The following is a 20,793-nucleotide window of genomic DNA, read 5'->3' on the forward strand; positions in this document are numbered from 1 at the left end:
CCTTTTCCCACTTTTAATGGGATTATTTATATTTTTTCCTGTTGAGATGTTTGAGTTCCTTGTATATTCTGGATATTAGTCCCTTGTCACATAGTTTGCCAATATTTTCTCACATTCAACAGGTTTTCTCTGCACTCTTGTTGCAAACTCCCCTTACTTTGCAGTTGCTTTTTAGTTTAATATAGTCTCATTTGTCTATTTTTGTCTTTGTTGTCTGTGCTTTGAGGTATTATCCATAAAATATTTGCCTAGACCAATGTCCTGAAGTATTTCCAATATGTTTTCTTCTAGTAGTTTTATAGATTCAATGGCTACAATTGTTAAAGAATGTGATCTTCAGATACAATCCTGTCATACAACAAAGGCTCCAGGTCACCTGAAGGATAACAAAATGCCTATAACCACTGGAAGATTTGGTGATGTAAAGAAAAAGAAGAAACAGCTTCCTATAATATTTGTAGCTAAAGCAGCTGCAATTATGGAGATGGAGCCTTCAACACTTAAAGATCTTATACTCACAAACTCCACAGATCCAAACATTGTTGCTGACATGTACATGTTCTTAGGACAGTGAGAGTTGTGTCTGTACTGAACATGTAGACTTTTTTCTTGTCATGATTCCCTAAACAATAAAAAACAATTTATATAGAATTTACAATGCATTGTGTATTATAAGTCGTATAGAAATGATTTAAAATATACAGAAAAATGCACCTAGGTTCTATGCAAACATGCTGTTTAATGTCAGAGACTTGAATATCTCTGAATATAGGTATTCCTGAGGGTGCCGGAATCAATTCACCTCAGAAATTAGGGAGGACTGTATTCAAAAGAAACTGAAGCTACTAAATGCTTTACCACATTGTTTACATTCATAGTGGTTCTCTGCAATTTGAAATTTTTCATGTAACTGAAATGAATAGGACTAGTAAATGCATTTCTACATTACCTACAGTAGTATCCACTGCTAGTATGTCATAACATGCACCTTTGAAAGTTTGCTAGAGAAAGAAAGGCTGTTTCATATTCCTCACATTCACTGCATTTTTTTTTTTAAGTATGAATTTGGTCATGTTTTCAAAAGGTACTGAAAAAAATGGAAGATTTTAGTACATTTTTATATTCATATAACTTTTTTCAGCATGAGTCTTTTTGTGTATTTATAAGAAGCTGAAAGTACTTAAGGCTTTCCCATATGTTCAGCACTCATAGGGGTTTTTTCTAGTGAGTGCTTTCATGTTTATGAAAGGAACTGATATAATGAAATGCTTCCCCACATTCTTTACACTTATAGGGTTTCTCTATACTGTGGGTCCTTTCATGTTTATGAAAGGCACTGGGACAATGGAATGGTTTCCCACATTCCTTACATTTATAGGGCTTCTCTCCAGTATGAACTCTTTCATGTATTCGTAAGTAACTCGAATGACTGAAGGCTTTACCACATTCCTTGCATTCATAGGGTTTCTCTCCAGTGTGAATTCTTTCATGTCTTTGCACTGAACTGGGATAATCAAAGCCTTTCCCACATATCTTACATTTATGAGGTCCACTTCCAGTGTGCGTGATCATGTGTCTTCGAAAGCTGGAGAGATCAGATAATGCTTTCCCACATTGGTTACAACCATAGGGTTTCTCTCCAGTGTGAGTCCTTTCATGTAGTTGAATGTAACTGGAAGACCTGAAGGCTTTCCCACATTGTTTACATTTATAAGGTCTCTCCCCAGTGTGAATTCTTTCATGTCTTCGAAATGAACTGGGAGAATCAAAGCTTTTCCCACATATCTTACATTTATGAGGTCCATCTCCAGTGTGCATTATCATGTGTCTCTGAAAGCTTTTCAGATGAGAAAGTGCTTTTCCACACTGCTTACATTGATAGGGCTTTTCTCCAGTGTGAGTCTTTTCATGTACTCGAGTGTAATTGGAAGACCTAAAGGCTTTTCCACATTGTTTACATTTATAGGGTCTCTCCCCAGTGTGAATTCTTTCATGTATTTGAAGGTAAGTGCAACAAATGAAGGCTTTTCCACATTGTTTACATTTATATGGCTTCTCTCCAGTGTGAGTATTTTCATGATTTCGAAAGTAATAGAAATCACTAAAGGCTTTCCCACATTCACATTTATAGGGTTTCTCCCCTGTATGGGTTGTTTCATGCCTTCGACATAAACTGGGAGAATCAAAGGCTTTCCCACATACCTTGCATTTATGAGGTCCATCTCCAGTGTGCGTTATCATGTGTCTCCGAAAACCTGTGCAATCAGAGAATGCTTTCCCACAATGCTTACATTCGTAGGGTTTCTCTCCAGTGTGAGTTCTTTTATGTCTTCGAACTGAACTGGGAGAAAGAAAGCCTTTTCCACATATCATACATTTATGAGGTCCATCTCCAGTGTGTATTATCATGTGTCTCTGAAAGCTTCCAAGATGATAAAATGCTTTCCCACATTGCTTACATTCATAGGATTGTCCTCCAGTCTGGATCCTTTCATATAGTTGAGTGTAACAGGAACAACTAAAGGCTTTCCCACATTGTTCACATTGATAGGGTTTCTCTCCACTGTGTGTTCTTTCATGTCTTAGAGAGGAACTGTAAGCAGGAAAGGCTGTAGAACACTGCTTAAATTCATATGGTTTCTCTTCAGTGTGAGTTATTTTAAGCATATGAAATAAACTAGGCCAAATGAAGGCTTTTCCATACAACTTATATATACAAGGTCCATCTCCATGGTGTGCTGCCATGTGTCTTTGAAGGTTTTCAAGAGAACTAAAGGTTGCACATTCCTTACAATCATAGAGTTTCTTTCCATGCTGAGGCCTTTCATGTATTTGAAAGTAGGGCTGATAACTGAAGGCTTTCCCAAATTGGTTATGTGTATATGGTTTCTCTCCATATTCTGGATACTCACATGGTTTGTGTCCAGTGTCAACTCTAATGTAGCAATTAAGAGATGAATGACCCAGGAGGACTTCTGTATGTTCACTGCTTTCCCATAGATCTACTCCAGGCATTTTCTCATTCACAATACCATCTTGAATCTGGGTAAAGGGTCCTCCACATTGACTATTATCTTTAATTTCACAGGATCTCTCTACCATAAAACATCTGTAAAAAATAAGAAGTACATTAATAAAGGTTTATTAATGATTTTGTATTAATAAGTATTGAATTCACATTTCTTTCTTTCTTCTTTTTTTTTGAGACAGGGTCTCACTCTGTTGCCCAGGCTGGAGTGCAGTGGCACGATCTCAGATCACCGCAGCCTCCACCTCCTGGGCTCAAACCATCCTCCCATCTCAGCCTCCCTAATAGCTAGGACAACAGGTACATGCCACCATGCCCAGATTATTATTTTTTTTTTTTTGAGACGGAGTTTCGCTCTTGTTACCCAGGCTGGAGTGCAATGGCGTGATCTCGGCTCACCGCAACCTCCGTCTCCTGGGTTCAGGCAATTCTCCTGCCTCAGCCTCCTGAGTAGCTGGGATTACAGGCACACGCCACCATGCCCAGCTAATTTTTTGTATTTTTAGTAGAGACGGGGTTTCACCATGTTGACCAGGATGGTCTCGATCTCTTGACCTTGTGATCCACCCGCCTCGGCCTCCCAAAGTGCTGGGATTACAGGCTTGAGCCACCGCGCCCGGCCCCAGATTATTTTTGTATTTTTAGTAGAGATGAGGTTTCCCCATGTTGCCCAGGCTAGTCTTGAACTCCAGAGCTCAAGCAATCTGCCTGCCTTGACCTCCCATAGTGCTGGGATTACAAGGGTGAGCCACGATGCCCAGGCTTTCTTTTTCTTTTTTTTCTTTTCTTTTTTTTGAAACTAGGTCTTGCTCTGTTGCTCAGGCTGGAGTATAGTGATGTGAACAGGGCTTACTGTAGCCTTGACCTCCTGGGCTCAAGCAACCTTCCTCTCTCAGCCTCCCAAGTAACTGGGACTACAAGTAAGGCAGCATGCCTAGCTAATTTTTGTATTTTTTGTAGAGAGGGGGTCTTGCCATATTGCCCAGGCTGCTTAAACACCTGGATTCAAGCAGTCTTCCTGCCTTATCCTCCTAAATCGTTAGGATTATAGGTATGAACTATGGCACCTGGCCTGGATTTACATTTCTAACACTATCATGCAAAGTGTAGGCTTCAAGCCCCCTTTGAACATGAATGGACAGAATGATGTGTAAGATAACTCGATCCCAGCTGTTTTGAAGATAGTGACATTCATATGAGGATTCTTTTTTTTTTTTTTTTTTGAGACGGAGTTTCGCTCTTGTTACCCAGGCTGGAGTGCAATGGCGCGATCTCGGCTCACCGCAACCTCCGCCTCCTGGGTTCAGGCAATTCTCCTGCCTCAGCCTCCTGAGTAGCTGGGATTACAGGCACGCACCACCATGCCCAGCTGATTTTTTGTATTTTTAGTAGAGACGGGGTTTCACCATGTTGACCAGGATGGTCTCGATCTCTTGACCTCGTGATCCACCCGCCTCGGCCTCCCAAAGTGCTGGGATTACAGGCTTGAGCCACCGCGCCCGGCCATATGAGGATTCTTAATACTGCTTCCAAGAGAACAATTTTGCAAGCACTGAATAGCTATGTCATATTTAAGTATTTCAGTATACATTTCTGAAGAAAATTTTTTAAGAATAAATTTAAGGTGGGCTTGTTAATTTTCCTTGCTTCTTTTTAAAATTTTGGGCCGGGCACAGTGGCTCATGCCTGCAATACCTGCCTTTTGAGAGGCCAAGGTGGGATGAATGCTTAAGGACAGGAGCTTGAGATGAGCCTGGTCAAACATAGCAAGACCCTATCTCTACAAAAGCTAAATATTTAGCCACATGTAGTGGTATCAGCATGCCTATAACCTAGCTACTCAGGAGGCTGAAATGGGAGAACCACTGAGCACAGGAGTCTCAGGCTACAGTAAGCTTTGATCACATCACTGTATTCTAGCCTGAGCAACAAAGTGAGACACTGTCTCTAAAACAAGCAAAATAAAATTTCTAGCATACTATGAATCACTCCAAGGACACAGCTTTCTCTGGCGAGTGCAAATTACCTTAGATTTCTCCCAGGATTTTTGTATTCATCTTCTTCTATATCGAGGTTTTGCCATTTCATTCCTAAAAGTTAGAATGAGAAAAATGAGTATAAATTATTACAAAATTATAGAAAGACTATAAGATTTTATGTACAGTGCAAGAATGCATAATTCACACACCAAACTACAGTTCTTCAACAACACAGGTTTGAACTGCACAGGTCCACTTACATATAAATTTCTTCAGTCTCTGCTACACCTGAGACAGTAAAACTAAACCCTCCTCTCATTCAGTCTACTCAATGTAAAGACAATGAGAATGAAAACTTGTTATGATGCACTTTCCATGAATACTAAATAATGTTCTACTTCCCTACAATGAATATTTTCTTTTTCTAGCTTACTTTACTGTGAGAATATATAGCATGTAATACATATGGCATGTAACACATGTATTAATCAACTGTTTATGTCACCAATAACGCTGCCAATAAACAGTAGGCTACTAGTGGTTAAGGTGTGGGGGAGAAGATGTATGACTGCTTGGGTGGCTGGTTCAAGGGTCAACTATATCCACCTTTCCATATTTCAAATCATCGGACAGCATTGATGACCAAGAAGCAAATGTCTCTAATTGACTAAGTGAAGGCATGATGTCATCCTTACCTATACAGTCCAGGTTTCTGATGGTTTCCTGCATCACATCCCTGTAGAGACTCTTCTGCGATGGACCCAGCAAAGCCCACTCCTCACAGGTGAAGTTTATAGCCACATCCTCAAACGCCACTGAGTCCTGAAACATTCCACACGTGCAGAGGAGGAAGATTGAAACTGAAGGCACTGGGAATCTATATTCACTTCATAACCTTCACATGATGGTGTGATTTCCAAGCATTTATTCAAGGACATGGTAAACCCACTCTTATTCTTTCTTTACACTCATTTTATCTCACACAGCAATTCTGATGCTAGAATTGAGCATGTTTTGTAAAGTAACAGTTGAATAGGAACACAGCTCTTGTTGGTGAGTTAAGAAAGTGAGTCTTATTGCCTGAATCACTCCTAATTTCTATTTCTACAGTAAATCTGTAGTTCTTGTCATGACAAAGTCTTACCACCTATTGTGCAAAAGAGACTTACCAGCACAAAGGCTCTCACCAGATGCCCAGCCTTGATGCTGGGCTTCCCACCCTCCAGAAATGTAAAAAATAAATATCATTTCTTATAAATTACCCAGGTTAAAGCATTCTGTTATAAGCAACAACAACAACAAAGGACTAAGACAGCCAGACAGCCATGAAAAAAACACTCTGGTCACTGTATCCGTAATGAGTGACCTTTGTGCCTTGGGGGATTTAGCCTGTGCTATGGGACTACATGAAGAGAGAGTATGTGGAAGCTAGCAACTGGTTTCCTGTAGAACAAATGTAGTTAAGTATGACAAAAGACTAATAAGGATATTTTACCATCCCAATGGAAAAATTTTAAACTTTATTAAGTAATGTCAAAGAACAAGAAGGGCAAAGATTGCGTATGTTCTTAGAAAAAAAACTCAATGTCACCTCTCATGAATATCTGTAATATTCCCTAAATCCCTAAACAGACCTTTTTGTCATCATTAAAAATTATATGACCAAATCTAACAGAAGTCACAAATATCTAAAAATGCTAAAAACCTTCTAACCAAGAAAGCAACAGCTTTCCAAAAACAGATAAAGTATTGTAAATATATAATATTCAGCACCTTGTACTATTAACACAGAGATAAACAAATAGAATAAGGAAGGTGAAAAACAGTAGGAGGGGTTTGTGGAGTTTTTATTTGTCCTTGTCCCAATCCCTCCTCACATCAGAGCCAGTGATGAAGGCAGCAGCCCAAGTTTCCAATGTGAATCCCTAGAGAGAGCAGATCAGCTCTTCTTTGTAAGTTATTGCACCTTCGTATTTTTCATACATCTGTGGACTATCCAAAGGTCTGAAAGAAAGCTCTCTTTTTTATTTCATCAATGACGGTGCCTAATTAGGCCAAGCTTGGCAGGAACTGCTTCCAAATGTTGCAAAATACATAAAAAACCTTCAAACAACTGGGACAACAATTTATGATTAAGACATGTGGTAGAGGCTGGGTGTGGTGGCTCACGCCTGTAATCCAAGCACTTTGGAGGCCAAGGTGGGCGGATCACCTGAGGTCAGGAGTTCAAGATCAGCCTGACCAATATAGTGAAATCCTGTCTTTATTTAAAAAAAAAAAAAAAAAAAAAAAAGACGTGGTAGAATATCTAAATCCTGGGAATAAAAAAGGAGAGAACAATTCCCTCAGAAATTAGGGCATTCAGGCTGAGCATGGTGGCTCATGCTTGTAATCCCAGTACTTTGGGAGGCCGAGGAGGGTAGATCACTTGTGGTCAGGAGTTCAAGACCAGCCTGGCCAACATGGTGAAATCCCATCTCTACTAAAAATATAAAAATTAGCCAGGTGTGGTGGTGGGCACCTGTAGTTCCAGTTACTGAGGAGGCTGAGGGACAAGAATTGCTTGAACCTGGGAATCAGAGGTTGCAGTGAGCCAAGATCGAGCAACTGCACTCCAGTCTATATGACAGAGCGAGACTCTGTCTCAAAAGGGAAAAAAAAAAAAGGAATTAGAGCATTCAAAAGCACGCAGGTATTTGGCAGAATTGAGAATGCCCTACACATGCACTGGAAAGAACATATTTTCACAAAAGACCTGGGGAGGCCCTCATTTTCAGCTTTGCATCATCTCTCGATTTAGTAAAACGGAAAAGGAAGGCTAAAGCAGAATTTTAAACAGTCTAGCTAAGTGTTCAAGAAATACGACATCGCCGGGCGCGATGGCTCACGCCTGTAATCCCAGCACTTTGGGAGGCCGAGGCGGGTGGATCACGAGGTCAAGAGATCGAGACCATCCTGGTCAACATGGTGAAACCCCGTCTCTACTAAAAATACAAAAAATTAGCTGGGCGGGTGGCATGTGCCTGTAGTCCCAGCTACTCAGGAGGCTGAGGCAGGAGAATTGCCTGAACCCAGGAGGCGGAGGTTGCGGTGAGCCGAGATCGCGCCATTGCACTCCAGCCTGGGTAACAAAAGCGAAACTCCGTCTCAAAAAAAAAGAAATACTACATCACAGATATTTTTTCAAAACACAAAGAAAAAATGAAAATATACAAAAAGAGGGAAAAAAAAGAAGGAAATGCTGCATCACAGAGCCATCCACAAAGACTGGAAGAGGTCAGGTTTTTGTTTGGCATGTCTTTTTTACTTTTAGTGCTGGCATTCAGGAAATCTATCAGAGTGCTGGATGAACACAAGCTAAGGGAACAGAGACTTCAGTGTCTACACTGGACAGAGAATACAGTCTCTGCAAACATACTCTGAAAATGTTACTAAACAAAGGAATAATTAAAACCTTCCACAAACCAGAAGAGCGAACAGTGAAGGGGAATCTGATTTCCAGATTATAACATTCAAATGTCTGCTTTACAACACAAAAAATTCACAAAGACTATAAAAGAGCATGAAAATATGGCTCATCAATGAAAAAAATTTAATTTAGATAAATCATCTCTGAGAACCTTAGACATTAGACTTACTGAATAAAAACTTTAAAGCAATTGTCTTGGCTGGGCACAGTGGCTTACGCCTGTAATCCCAGCTCTTTGGGAGGCCAAGGCAGGTGGATCACCTGAGGTCGGGAGTTTGAGACTAGCCTGACCAACATGGAGAAACCCCATCTCTACTAAAAATACAAAATTAGCCAGGCGTCATGGTGCATGCCTGTAATCCCAGTTACTCCAGAGGCCGAGGCAGGAGAATCGCTTCAAGCCAGGAGGTGGAGGTTGCCGTGAGCCAACATTGTGACACTGCACTCCAGCCTGGGCAACAAGAGCAAAGCTCCATCTTGAAAAGAAAAGAAAAGAAAAGAAAAGAAAAGAAAAGAAAAGAGAAGAGAAGAGAAGAGAAGAGAAGAGAAGAGAAGAGAAAAGAAAAGAAAATTGTCTCAAATGTGTTCAATGAAGTAAAGGCAAGGTTGAACAAAGAACTAAAAGAAAACCAGAAAAATGATGTACAGATAAAATCATGTCAATTAGAAATTAGACCATATTTAATTTATGAAACTGCAAAAGACAACATCTAAAATAAAAATTTCTCTATAGATGTTCAACAGATGTGAGCAACCAAAGTAAAAAATCAGCTAAAATGAAGATAGAACAATTGAAGTTATTTAGACTGAGGAGAAAAAAAGGAAAAGGAGCCGGGCGCGGTGGCTCAAGCCTGTAATCCCAGCACTTTGGGAGGCCGAGGCGGGTGGATCACGAGGTCAAGAGATCGAGACCATCCTGGTCAACATGATGAAACCCCGTCTCTACTAAAAATACAAAAAATTAGCTGGGCATGGTGGCGCGTGCCTGTAATCCCAGCTACTCAGGAGGCTGAGGCAGGAGAATTGCCTGAACCCAGGAGGCGGAGGTTGCGGTGAGCCAACACCGCGCCCTGCAATCCCCCCCGTGTAAAAAAAGCAAAAAACCCCCACCCAAAAAAAAAAAAAAAAAAAGAAAAAGGAATGAAATCAAGAGAATGTATAATGGATAATAACTGCCTTGCCAGTGATATTAAAAGAAATTCATCAGAGAGAAAAAAAATTATATAGATTAGAAATTTGGATCACACACACATACACGAAGAGTCTTAGAATTAAATGAAGATATTTGAAGTTCTTTAGTTTTCTTATACCTATCTGATCTGACATAATAGACACAGGTTTGTTCAACATAATAATATCAGCAATGTATTGGGCAATACAATAAAGGAATTCAGAACAGTTTGTTATACCAGCACTAAAGTCAGTATAGTGTTATTTGAAACTAAAGGCTCATTAGTTGTGAATGATATTCTACCAACTCTAGTGAACTCACTAATAAAACCTAAGAAACAAATAGATTTACTATACTCATAGAAGCAAGAATACGGTATCATATAAATACTCAGTCAAAATGAAAGAAGGCAGAAAGGAGAAAGTTGAAAAAACAGATAATGTACAATAAATAGAAAACAATAACATATATGTGACATTAATCCAATTACATCAGTTATGACATAGAATGTGTATTACCTATATTCAACAGTAAAAAGGCAGGGACTGGCAGAGGATAATGAAAAAGAAGGTCCATCAATGTGCATAAGAAAACCATTTTATGCAGAAAGATACATACACATTAAACAGAAAGGTATGGATAAACATATGCCATTATAGCCCTAATCAAAAGAAATATTGAACAGTGATATTAAACTCAGACAAACACGATTTTAGGTCAAAGAAAATTATACACAATGGAGGTATTTCATAATGATAAAGAGGTCAATCCTACAAGATATAATAATCCTTAACATTTATGACCATAAACACAGATCATCAAAATACATAAGGCAAAAACTTCTAAAACCGCAAGGCAAAATACACAAATCTACAAATACAGTTGGAGGAAAACAACTCACCTCTTTCAATAATTGACAGATTCGTTTGGCAGAAAATCACTAATGATACACCTGAACTCAAGAATACTATTGATCAACTGGATTTAATTGATGTGTATTTACAGATTCTTTCATTTTACACCTGCAGGCTACACATTCTTTTCAAGCCCACATAAAGTATGCACCAAGATAGATCATATTCTCAACCATAAAACACACTTGAACAAATTTTTAAAAATAGAAATTTTATAAAGTATGCAATCAAATTATATTATAATTAAGGCAGCAATAAATAACAGAAACATACTTGAAAAGCCTAAAAAAACCCAGATTTAAGTCACAAACCTCTCAACTATAAAATGTCAAAGAGAATTCTCAAGCAAATATAAATACTGCAATGTTGATAGAAAAGAATATATCTTGGCCGGGCGCGGTGGCTCACGCCTATAATCCCAGCACTTTGGGAGGCTGAGGCGGGTGGATCACGAGGTCAAGAGATCGAGACCAACCTGGTCAACATGGTGAAACCCCGTCTCTACTAAAAATACAAAAATTAGCTGGGCATGGTGGCGCACGCCTGTAGTCCCAGCTACTCGGGAGGCTGAGGCAGGAGAATTGCTTGAACCCAGGAGGCGGAGGTTGTGGTGAGCCGAGATGGTGCCATTGCACTCCAGCCTGGGTAACAAGAGCAAAACTCCTTCTCAAAAAAAAAAAAAAATTCTACATAAAAAAAAAAAAAAAAAGAAAAGAATATATCTTAGCAAAATATTTAGAATGTAGCAAAGCAGTGCTTAGAAGGAAATTTAAAGAATTGATGCAATCTCTAGAAAGTAAAGATATATAAAACCAATGCTTAAAAACTGTCCATTTTAGGAAACTAAAGAAAGAATAGCAAGATACACGTAAATCAAGCAGAGGAAAATAACAAGGAGAGAAGGTATTAATGAAATAGCAAGCAAGAAATCAGTAGAAAACACCAACAAACCAAAAGTTGGTTCCTTCAAAAGATCAATAAAATGAATAAGCCCATACCCAAACTAACTCGGAAGAAAGGGGGTTATTATTACTAATCTCATGTATATTAAAGGACTTCAAAGGAGTATTAGAAACAACTGCATGCCCACATAGTTGATAAATACATGGAATGGACCAATTCCTTGAATCACACAAGCTACCAAAACTCATGAAAGGAGAACTAATTAATGTGAAAGGGCCTATAACTATTGAAGAAATTAAATCAATAAATAATAAAACTCCCAGGCCGGCCTGGATGCACTGGTAGGCGAGGTGTGGTAGCTCACATGTATAATCCCTGCACTTTGGGAGGCCAAGATCGGCAGAATGCTTGAGCCCAGGAGTTCAAGACCAGCCTGGGCAACATCGTGAAACCCCATCTTTACAGAAAACACAATTAGTTGGGTGTCGTGCCACATGCCTATAGCTCCAGCTACTCAGCAGACTGAGGTGGGAGGATCGCTTGAGCCCAGGAGGCAAAAGATGCAGTGAGATCATGCCACTGCACTTCAGCCTGGGCAACAAAGCAAAACTCCTTTTCGAGCAAGCAAACAAACAAAAAGTCCCAAGAAAAAGGAACAGGCCAGCATGGTTTTACTGTTGAATTCTGGAAAACACTTATGGAAAAAGTGACACCAGTTCTCTATAATCTCTTTCAGAAAATAGAAGCAGAGGGAATACTTTCTAATTCATGTTGTAAGGCCAACACTGATAATATGGTTTGGCTCTGTGTCCCCACCCAAATCTAATCTTGAATTGTAATCCCAATAATCCCTATGTATCAAGGGGATACATAATCCCTAGGTATTATGGGACGTGATTGGATCATGGGGGCAGTTTCCCCCATGCTGTTCTTGTAATAATGGGTTCTCATGAAATCTGATGGTTTTAGAAGTGTTTGACAGTTCTTCCTTCACATGCTCTCTTGCCTGCCACCATGTAAGAAGAGTCTGCTTCCCCTTCTGCCATAATTGTAAGTTTTCCTAAGGCCTCCCCAGCCTTGAGGAATTGTGAGTCAATTAAACGTCTTTTCTGGCAGCTCTTTATAGTGGTGTGAAAATGGACTAATACAACTGCCTTAATACCAAAACTAAACAGGCATTACAGACATTATCTCCACCATGTGACGGCATAAGGGGAAGACTGCCATCTGCAAATCAAGAAAGACACCCTTACAAGACAACAGATCTGCTTGAAAGTGGATTCCCAGCCTTTACACCTTTGAGAAATTAGTATCTGTTTTATAAGGCATTCAGTCTATAGTAATTTGTTATAGCAGCCCAAAGTGACTAAGTTAGGAAGGGTCTTTCTCTACCACATGCTAAGCCTTTGAAGACTACAATAATCAGGAGTGTATGATATTAGCAGACTGATGGATATATAAACCATTGGAAAACAGAAAATTCTGCAACAAGAGCATCTACTTAAGGTACAAGAACCATTTGGGGCTGGGCGCGGTGGCTCACGCCTGTAATCCCAGCACTTTGGGAGGCCGAGGCGGGTGGATCACGAGGTCAAGAGATCGAGACCATCCTGGTCAACATGGTGAAACCCCGTCTCTACTAAAAATACAAAACATTAGCTGGGCATGGTGGCGCGTGCCTGTAATCCCAGCTACTCAGGAGGTTGAGGCAGGAGAATTGCCTGAACCTGGGAGGCGGAGGTTGCGGTGAGCCAAGATTGCGCCATTTCACTCCAGCCTGGGTAACAAGAGTGAAACTCCATCTCAAAAAAAAAAAAGAACCATTTGGATAGCTTTAATTCCAAAAAAAAAAAAAAAGAAGAAAAAAAGGTACAAGAACTGATGACACAGCAGGTATTGCCAGGCAGTGATACTAATGAGAGACACTTCAACAAAAATGATAGGGACAAATGGTCATCTACAGGAGAGTAATCCATCTTCTGCCTAGCATTTCCATATACAATGATCAACTAACTATAGCCTTTCCAGTTTTCATTAATTTTTATTCAGTTTGCTATCTCAGCTTCCATTTTGAATGTGGTTTTATGTTTTTCATACCAAAAAGGGGTTTTATGACCCTTGACACAGTTTCAAGTTCTCTATTTTCTCCCAGTTCTTCAATTTGGTTGATCCATATGCATTCCTTATACCATCATCTCCTTCCACCACCTCCCTATGGGCGCAGAGTGTGTCAGTGTGTCAAGTGAGGTCCTCCTGTTACCTAGAACATCCCTCATCCCCATGCTGCTCACTGAAGTGCTCAGTAACCACGATCCCAAGAGACACTACATTGTTTGCTTTTCAGATTCTTGTACCACCTCAATGGGGCTGGTTTTCCTATCCTTAGGGATAGTTTTCTCCCTTCATTAGTCTGAGAGCATCAGGGAAGAATCATTTCAGTCTTGTCCCATTAATACCACCATCCAATTGGCTGACCCCAAGGAAGGGATCGGGGAAGAAAAGCTGAGTGTCCTAAGGAAGTAGCTTCTTGAGGAAGAGTATACCAGGAGACTCCTCCCACCACAGAGCATCATCCTGCTTCCCTACAAGGTCCCATCATCTCCACCTCAGGCCGTCCTCTGGGAGGAGCAACACAGGGACTGATATTCACTTTACACAAGAGACTTGGGAGCTGTGGGCATCCTGGGGTAGCCCCAGGCCGTTCTGAAATCCAGGACCAGGAAGCCACAGAGAATGGGCTGAGGACTCATCACCCTGTAATGTTTCCAAAGAGGAGAGCCGGGTGCGGTGGCCCACGCCTGTAATCCTAGCACTTTGGGAGGCTGAGGTGAGTGGATCACCTGAGGTCAGGAGTTCAAGACCAGCCCGGCCAACATGGTGAAACCCCATCTTAAAAAAAAGAAAAAAAAAAAATGTTTCCAAAGAGGAACAACCTTGAGGCCGGGCACGGTGGCTCACGCCTATAATCCCAGCACTTTGGGAGGCCGAGGCGGGTGGATCGGGAGGTCAAGAGATCGAGACCATCTGGTCAACATGGTGAAACCCCGTCTCTACTAAAAATACAAAAATTAGCTGCGCATGGTGGCGCATGCCTGTAGTCCCAGCTACTTGGGAGGCTGAGGCAGGAGAATTGCCTGAACCCAGGAGGCGGAGGTTTCGGTGAGTTGAGATTGCGCCACTGCACTCCAGCCTGGGTAACAAGAGCTAAACACCGTCTCAAAAAAAGAAAAAAAAAAAGAGGAACAACCTTAATCTAAAAACATTCTCAAAAGGAATCTCTGTCTAGGGATGATGAAGGGAGGACAGCCACAAAAGTTTTATTTATTAATTTCTTTTTGTTTTTTTTTACAGCAAAGTACCAGGTGGTTTTTCTCTGCTTCCTCACATGTGAAATGTTCACAAACACAAAACCTTTTATAAAGAACCACATATTGCCATGTACAAACAAAATGACAATGAAAATACTTGCCTCTTTTGAAATATAAACTGGGGCATAAATAGTTCATAAAGTTGCTGTGAATTGAGGAGAGAAAGTTAGCCTGAGGAAGGCTCTGGAAGCCAAGGGATTTACTGTCGGCCCTAGGAGGAGTTAGAATGAGAGAACACAGTGATAGATTTGAGACCCTGCTGCTCACATCTTTGGAAGACTTGGAGGGGAAACGATCGCCCTTCGGACGAAAGAAGGGACAAGGGACCACACAGATCACAGCTCCTCCCACCCACAAACCCCACACACGAGTCTGGATTCTGCCTGGTGACCCTACCATCGTCACCGTGCAGCCTCCTCACTGGGTTCACAGGAACTGCGAGCCAGGAGGGAGGTGAGATTGCAGTTGATATTAACCAGGTGCCCTCAGCCCTGTTACCTCACTGGGGCCGCCTCCCTGAGAGTCAGGTCACAGCAGACACTGACAGCCGGCTTCACAAGGTCTCTGACAGTTGCTCAAGAGTCGGCTGAGTTCTTTCTGAGAACCTGAATTCCAGCGGAAAGGTTGGCGCGAAGCAGGCTGAAGACCCCACAAGGGAGCCCACTCAGCAGGAGAATGCGGTTTCTTCACCTCCCGTCCCAGGATTCACCCGTCACTTCCCCACCAATCTGCGACCCCACACCGCAGCCGCTCCCGTCCAGACCCCTAAACACCCCATCCCCAAATCTCTCAGGGAGGCGGATCTGGGGTGTTCTCCCTCTCCCCCTATTGTTTCTGCTGCAGCCCTCATCGTCTCGGTACAGTGACCCGGGCCGCGAACCTGTGTTGGTTACAGCCGGCCAGTCTGGGGAGACGTGAGGCTGCGGGCGCGGAGCTGCCCATCTAGGGCGCGGGGGCCCGGGCCGCAGTCGCCGCGCAGGGACAAGACAGGACGCCCGGGGTCCCGGCTGCCAGCCCAGCCCCACCCAGCGGCCGAAGGGACCGAGGGCCGAGCTGCGCCAGGGTGTCGCCGGCGGGGAAGCCCCGGTGCCACCACAGCCGGTTCCGGCCGGTTCCAACCAGTCTCTTTTCTCACGCGTCGGGACACCGGCCCTCACACACTCACCATTTCCCGGCTTCCGGTGTCCAGGTTCCCCCCTCTGACTCCACGCTGTCAGTGCGGGTCCCAGCGCAACAAAGGCTGCCACAGACGTTCCAGGGCGTTTCTCAGCGACGGAACCCGGGGCCCAGCGCAGGGGCGTGGAGAAGACTCGGCGGGCTCTTTGAACCTTGCACCCTCCTCCGGGTAGCGCGCCTGATTGACAGTTCCCACGACCCCGCCCCGCGGCCCTGATTGGATAGTGCGCCAGGTCCCTCCCCCGGGGACTGAGTAACGGAAGATGCGATCTACCGAGTAGAGTCTGATAAACAGGTTCCAGACAGAGGCCTTGACAGGACTAGCTTCCTCCCTGCGCTGTGACCTGACCCCCTCCCAGGGGACATTTGCATTTAGGCAGTATGTCCTGATTGTACTCAAAGGGGCCTTTCTCCTTCTTCCTCCTGGACAGGGACTCACAAGTCTGTGCAGGAAATTCCTGACTCACTGTCAAGTGGAGCTGTCCCCTGATTTGAGAGCAGGAAGGGAGCTGAGGCCACACTACAGCATTAAAGAGGGCCTGATGTCCTCCAGGGATCAGGAGTTTTGGATGAGGCTGTTGGCTGCATAGGCCAAGCCTTTCTACCACCTTATCTCTCAATCTACTAATTTTCAGTGCAGAAGATAAAAACACTCCAACAAAATAAAATTGTTAAATGTGTGGAAAAACTGGAATTATATGGCGGCAATATTTTATAAGGCAAAAACTTAAACTAGTTCAGATAAGCAGCCTGCTGCAGCCATAGTTCACAAGTAACCCCTTTCAGGAGACCACACATATTCCAAAGCTTGGATGGCAGACGATAATTCCTGAAATGGAGCCCTACGGTGGATCAGAACCTGGGGATTGTCAGGTTCTGACCATCATTGGTGTCAGGGACACCAATGAGTTTAACTCTGGAAGTTCAGTTTGCCCTCCCATCTCCTAAACACAGTGTGGAAACGCTCCTTCCATCAAGGTTTAGATGTTATTGAATTAAATGCTCCAATCAAAGGCTGAGACATTAGACTTTGAATTTGAAAACATTCACCTTCATATTTGTATGAAGAATACCAGATATAAAAGCATATGAGGCCAGGCACTATGGCTTATGCCTGCAATCTCACCACTTTGGGAGGCTGAGCTGGGTGGATTGCTTGAGCTCAAGAGGTCAAGACCAGTCTGAGCAATGTGGTAAAACCCCATCTCTCTCTCTCTCTCTCTCTCTCTCTCTCTTTTTAAAGCCTTATGAATTGGGAACTGGCAACTATGGTGACAAGAAGAACCAAATGTTAATTGTCAAAGAAAATGGGGAAAATGTCTCCAGGGCATGTCAAAGGTCTTAATGGTGGCCCCCCCTGTCACAGGCTCAGAGGCTGAGGAGGAAAAAATGGTTTCCTGGTCCAGGCCCAAGGTCCCTCTGTTGTGTGCAATCTAGGGACTTGGTCGCCTGCATCCCAGCCACTCTAGCCATGACTGAAAATACAAAATTAGCTAAGAGTGGTGGCACATGCCTGTAATCCCAGCTACAACTAGGAGGCTGAGGCAGAGGAATTGCTTGAACCTGGGAGGTGGAGATTGCAGTGAGCCGAGATTGAGCCATTGTACTCCAGCCTGGGCAACAAGAGTGAAACTCTGTCTCAAAAAACAAAACAAGACAAAAAAAATCTCTGCTAGGTTTTCCTGCCATTGTTCACTTTCCTATTCCTATTTGTTTATCTCTTGATTAATAGTGTCTTGCATATTGCACCATTGAATCCTTTATGTATTCCAGGCAAGATTTTATGTTTCTGTTCTAACATTTTTCTCACTTTTAGACATTTCTGATCCTTACTAGATTTGGTAATGTAATTTTTGTTCACTACTAAAACATCTGTTTTAGGGATTTAGGGACTAGCATAGATATTTATGAAAGGTGATATTGAGTCCTTTCCAAGAACATGTACGATCTTTTTCCTTCTTTCTTTTACTTTGTTACTATCCAACAAAAAGCTTCATTTTCCATTGGGATAGTGAGATGGCTTTCATTAGTCTTTTGTCATACTTAACTAAATTTGGTCTAGAGAAAAGCAGATGCCACCTTCCAAATGTTCTTCTATAGTGTATTCAGATTGGATGGACTTTATCCCTCAAGTAACAAGTTGTGACAAAATGTGGAAAGTGTTATCTACCAAAAAAAGCTCATAAGAGACCCAGTGCTCAGCATGGTTTTTTCATGTTTGTCTTAATATGTCTTCTGTTGCTTATAACAAAATCCTGAAAGCTGAGTAACTTATTTAAAAAACAATATTTATTTCTTCCAGCCTGACCTACATAATGAAACCTTGTCTCTATTAAATATACAAAAATTAGCTGAGCGTGGTGGCATGTACCTGTAGTCCCAGTTACTCGGGGAGCTGAGACAGGAGAATCACTTGAACTCAGGAGGCAGAGGTTGTAGTGAGCCAAGATCATGCCACTGCACTCCAGCCTGGGCAACAGATTGAGACTCCACCTAAAAAAAAGCCAAAAAACAAAAAACAATATTTAATTATTATAGTTCTGGAGCCTAGCAAGTACAAGGGTAAATGGGATTCATCTGGTGAGAGCCTTCTTGGTCATGGGGACTATGCAGAGTTTCTAGGTGGTTGAAGGTATTACATGGAGAATGGGCTGAATTTGCTAGCTCAGATCCCTTTTGTTTTTTAATATGGCCATCAAGTCACACTCCTGAGATAACTCATTAATTCAGTAAGCCATTAATTCATGAATGGATTAATTTATTCATGAGGTCTGAACCCATTAGACCTGCTCACCTCTTAAAGGCCTCGCCTTTCATTAGTGCCACATTGAGGATTATGTCTTAACTAGCATTTTGGAGGGGACAAACATTCAAACCTAGCAGTGAATAATCAAGTATGCTCCCTCTGCCAAGCATATCACAAAATTCTGAACTCTCAGGGGGAACATGGGAATGTTCCATGGGAGCAGATGCCATATTTTTTTTTTTTTTTTTTTTTGAGACGGAGTTTCGTTCCTGTTACCCAGGCTGGAGTGCAATGGCGCGATCTTGGCTCACCGCAACCTCCGTCTCCTGGGTTCAAGCAATTCTCCTGCCTCAGCCTCCCGAGTAGCTGGGACTACAGGCGTGCGCCACCATGCCCAGCTAATTTTTGTATTTTTAGTAGAGGCAGGGTTTCACCATGTTGACCAGGATGGTCTCGATCTCTTGACCTCGTGATCCACCCGCCTCGGCCTCCCAAAGTGCTGGGATTACAAGGGTGAGCCACCGCGCCTGGCCAGATGCCATATTTTTTACATAGTTAAGGGATACTCAGTCTCTATTATTGGTTATGTTGGTGGGGCCCCTAACTAAATTTGGTTCCTAGAAACAGTGAAAAGTTCAACTTTGTGAGCAAGCATTTGTAGCAATATGCAGTGTCAGGACTGCTGATGTTAACTCTTCTGCCCATTAGGTAGGAGGACTTTGTCACATCAGGAACTACAGATACCCTGTACAAATGGATATTAGGGATGATCTAGGCAATAGATGTCACTCCTTTAACTCACCAAGGAGTGGCATTTTCTTATTTCACTGTTATTTTACCAAACACATTTAATTCTAGCATTAGAATTGCATTCTGGGAGAAAATGAGTTTAGAAAGAGGGTAAGAGTTGGATTACCATGTCATTGCATAAATGCTTGGTCACCACAGCATCATGTGACATTTACATAGTGAGTACAGATTCCCAGTGCTGTCAGTTTCAGTTTTCCTCCTCTGCACATGTGGGGTGTTTCAGGACTCAGTGGCCTTTGAGGATGTGGCTGTGAACTTTTACCTGGGAGGAGTGGGCATTGTTAGGTCCACCATAGAAGAGTCTCTACAGAGATGTGCTACAGGAAACCATCCGGAACCTAGACCAGTATAAGTAAGGGTGACATCATGTCTTTACTTAGTCAATTGCAGGTATCTGTTTCTTGGTCACCAATGCTGTTCAAAGATTTAGAATATAAGTGAGATACGTTTGACCCTTGAACAATGCAGGGATTAGAAGCAACAGCCCTCAATGCAGTCACAAATCTTCAAATAACTTTTTTCTCCCCCAACAACTTAACTACTAATAGCCTACTGTTGACCAGAAGCCTTGCTGGTAAGATAAACATTCAATTAAAACATATTTTGCATGTCATATACATTACATATTGTTTTCTCACAATAAACTAAGGCAGAGAAAAGTGTTAATCAGAAAATCAAAAGGAAGGGAAACCATATTTACGATTTCATTATGTTAGTGGGGCCCCTAACTAAATTCAGTTCCTAGATACAGTGAAAGGTTCAACTTTGTGAGCAAGCATTTGTAGCATTTGCAGTCTGGAACATCATAAATGTTGTCATCCTTATTGTCTTCACATTGAGTAGGCTGAATAATAGGTGGGGTTGGTCTTGCTGTTTCAGTAGTAGCAGATTCTGACAAAAATTTGTATATAAGGAGATCTATAGAGTTCAAACCTGTGTTGTTGAAGAGTCAACTGTGGTTTGGTGAATAAATCATCCATAATTGCAGTCCACATAAAATCTTACATTTGTTTTTTTTTTTTTTTTTTTTTTTTTTGAGACGGAGTTTCGCTCTTGTTACCCAGGCTGGAGTGCAATGGCGCGATCTCGGCTCACCGCAATGTCCACCTCCCAGGTTCAGGCAATTCTCCTGCCCCAGCCTCCTGAGTAGCTGGGATTACAGGCACGCGCCACCATGCCCAGCTAATTTTTTGTATTTTTAGTAGAGACGGGGTTTCACTATGTTGACC

General features: G+C 42.1%; 1 protein-coding gene across 2 annotated transcripts in view; it reads right to left on the minus strand.

The window, feature by feature from the left end:
• Positions 1-997: 997 nt before the first annotated feature.
• Positions 998-20,793, minus strand: part of ZNF441 (zinc finger protein 441) — a 142,079-nt gene continuing 122,283 nt past the window's right edge. Inside the window, exons 1-4 of one of the 2 annotated variants that reach the window (XM_032251662.1) lie at positions 15,998-16,195; positions 5,703-5,829; positions 5,055-5,118; positions 998-3,109 (exon numbers count right to left, since the gene is read on the minus strand). In XM_032251662.1, coding sequence (XP_032107553.1) covers positions 1,222-3,109; positions 5,055-5,118; positions 5,703-5,829; positions 15,998-16,000 — 2,082 coding nt within the window. In that variant the 5' untranslated portion in view covers positions 16,001-16,195 and the 3' untranslated portion in view covers positions 998-1,221. Of the gene's footprint in view, positions 3,110-5,054; positions 5,119-5,702; positions 5,830-15,997; positions 16,196-20,793 lie in introns of those variants that run through there. The other variant, XM_032251663.1, reaches the window with a different exon arrangement.

This window comes from Sapajus apella, unplaced genomic scaffold (assembly GCF_009761245.1).
Source record: "Sapajus apella isolate SASKATOON/1434 unplaced genomic scaffold, GSC_monkey_1.0 scaffold77, whole genome shotgun sequence".
NCBI lineage: Eukaryota > Metazoa > Chordata > Mammalia > Primates > Cebidae > Sapajus > Sapajus apella.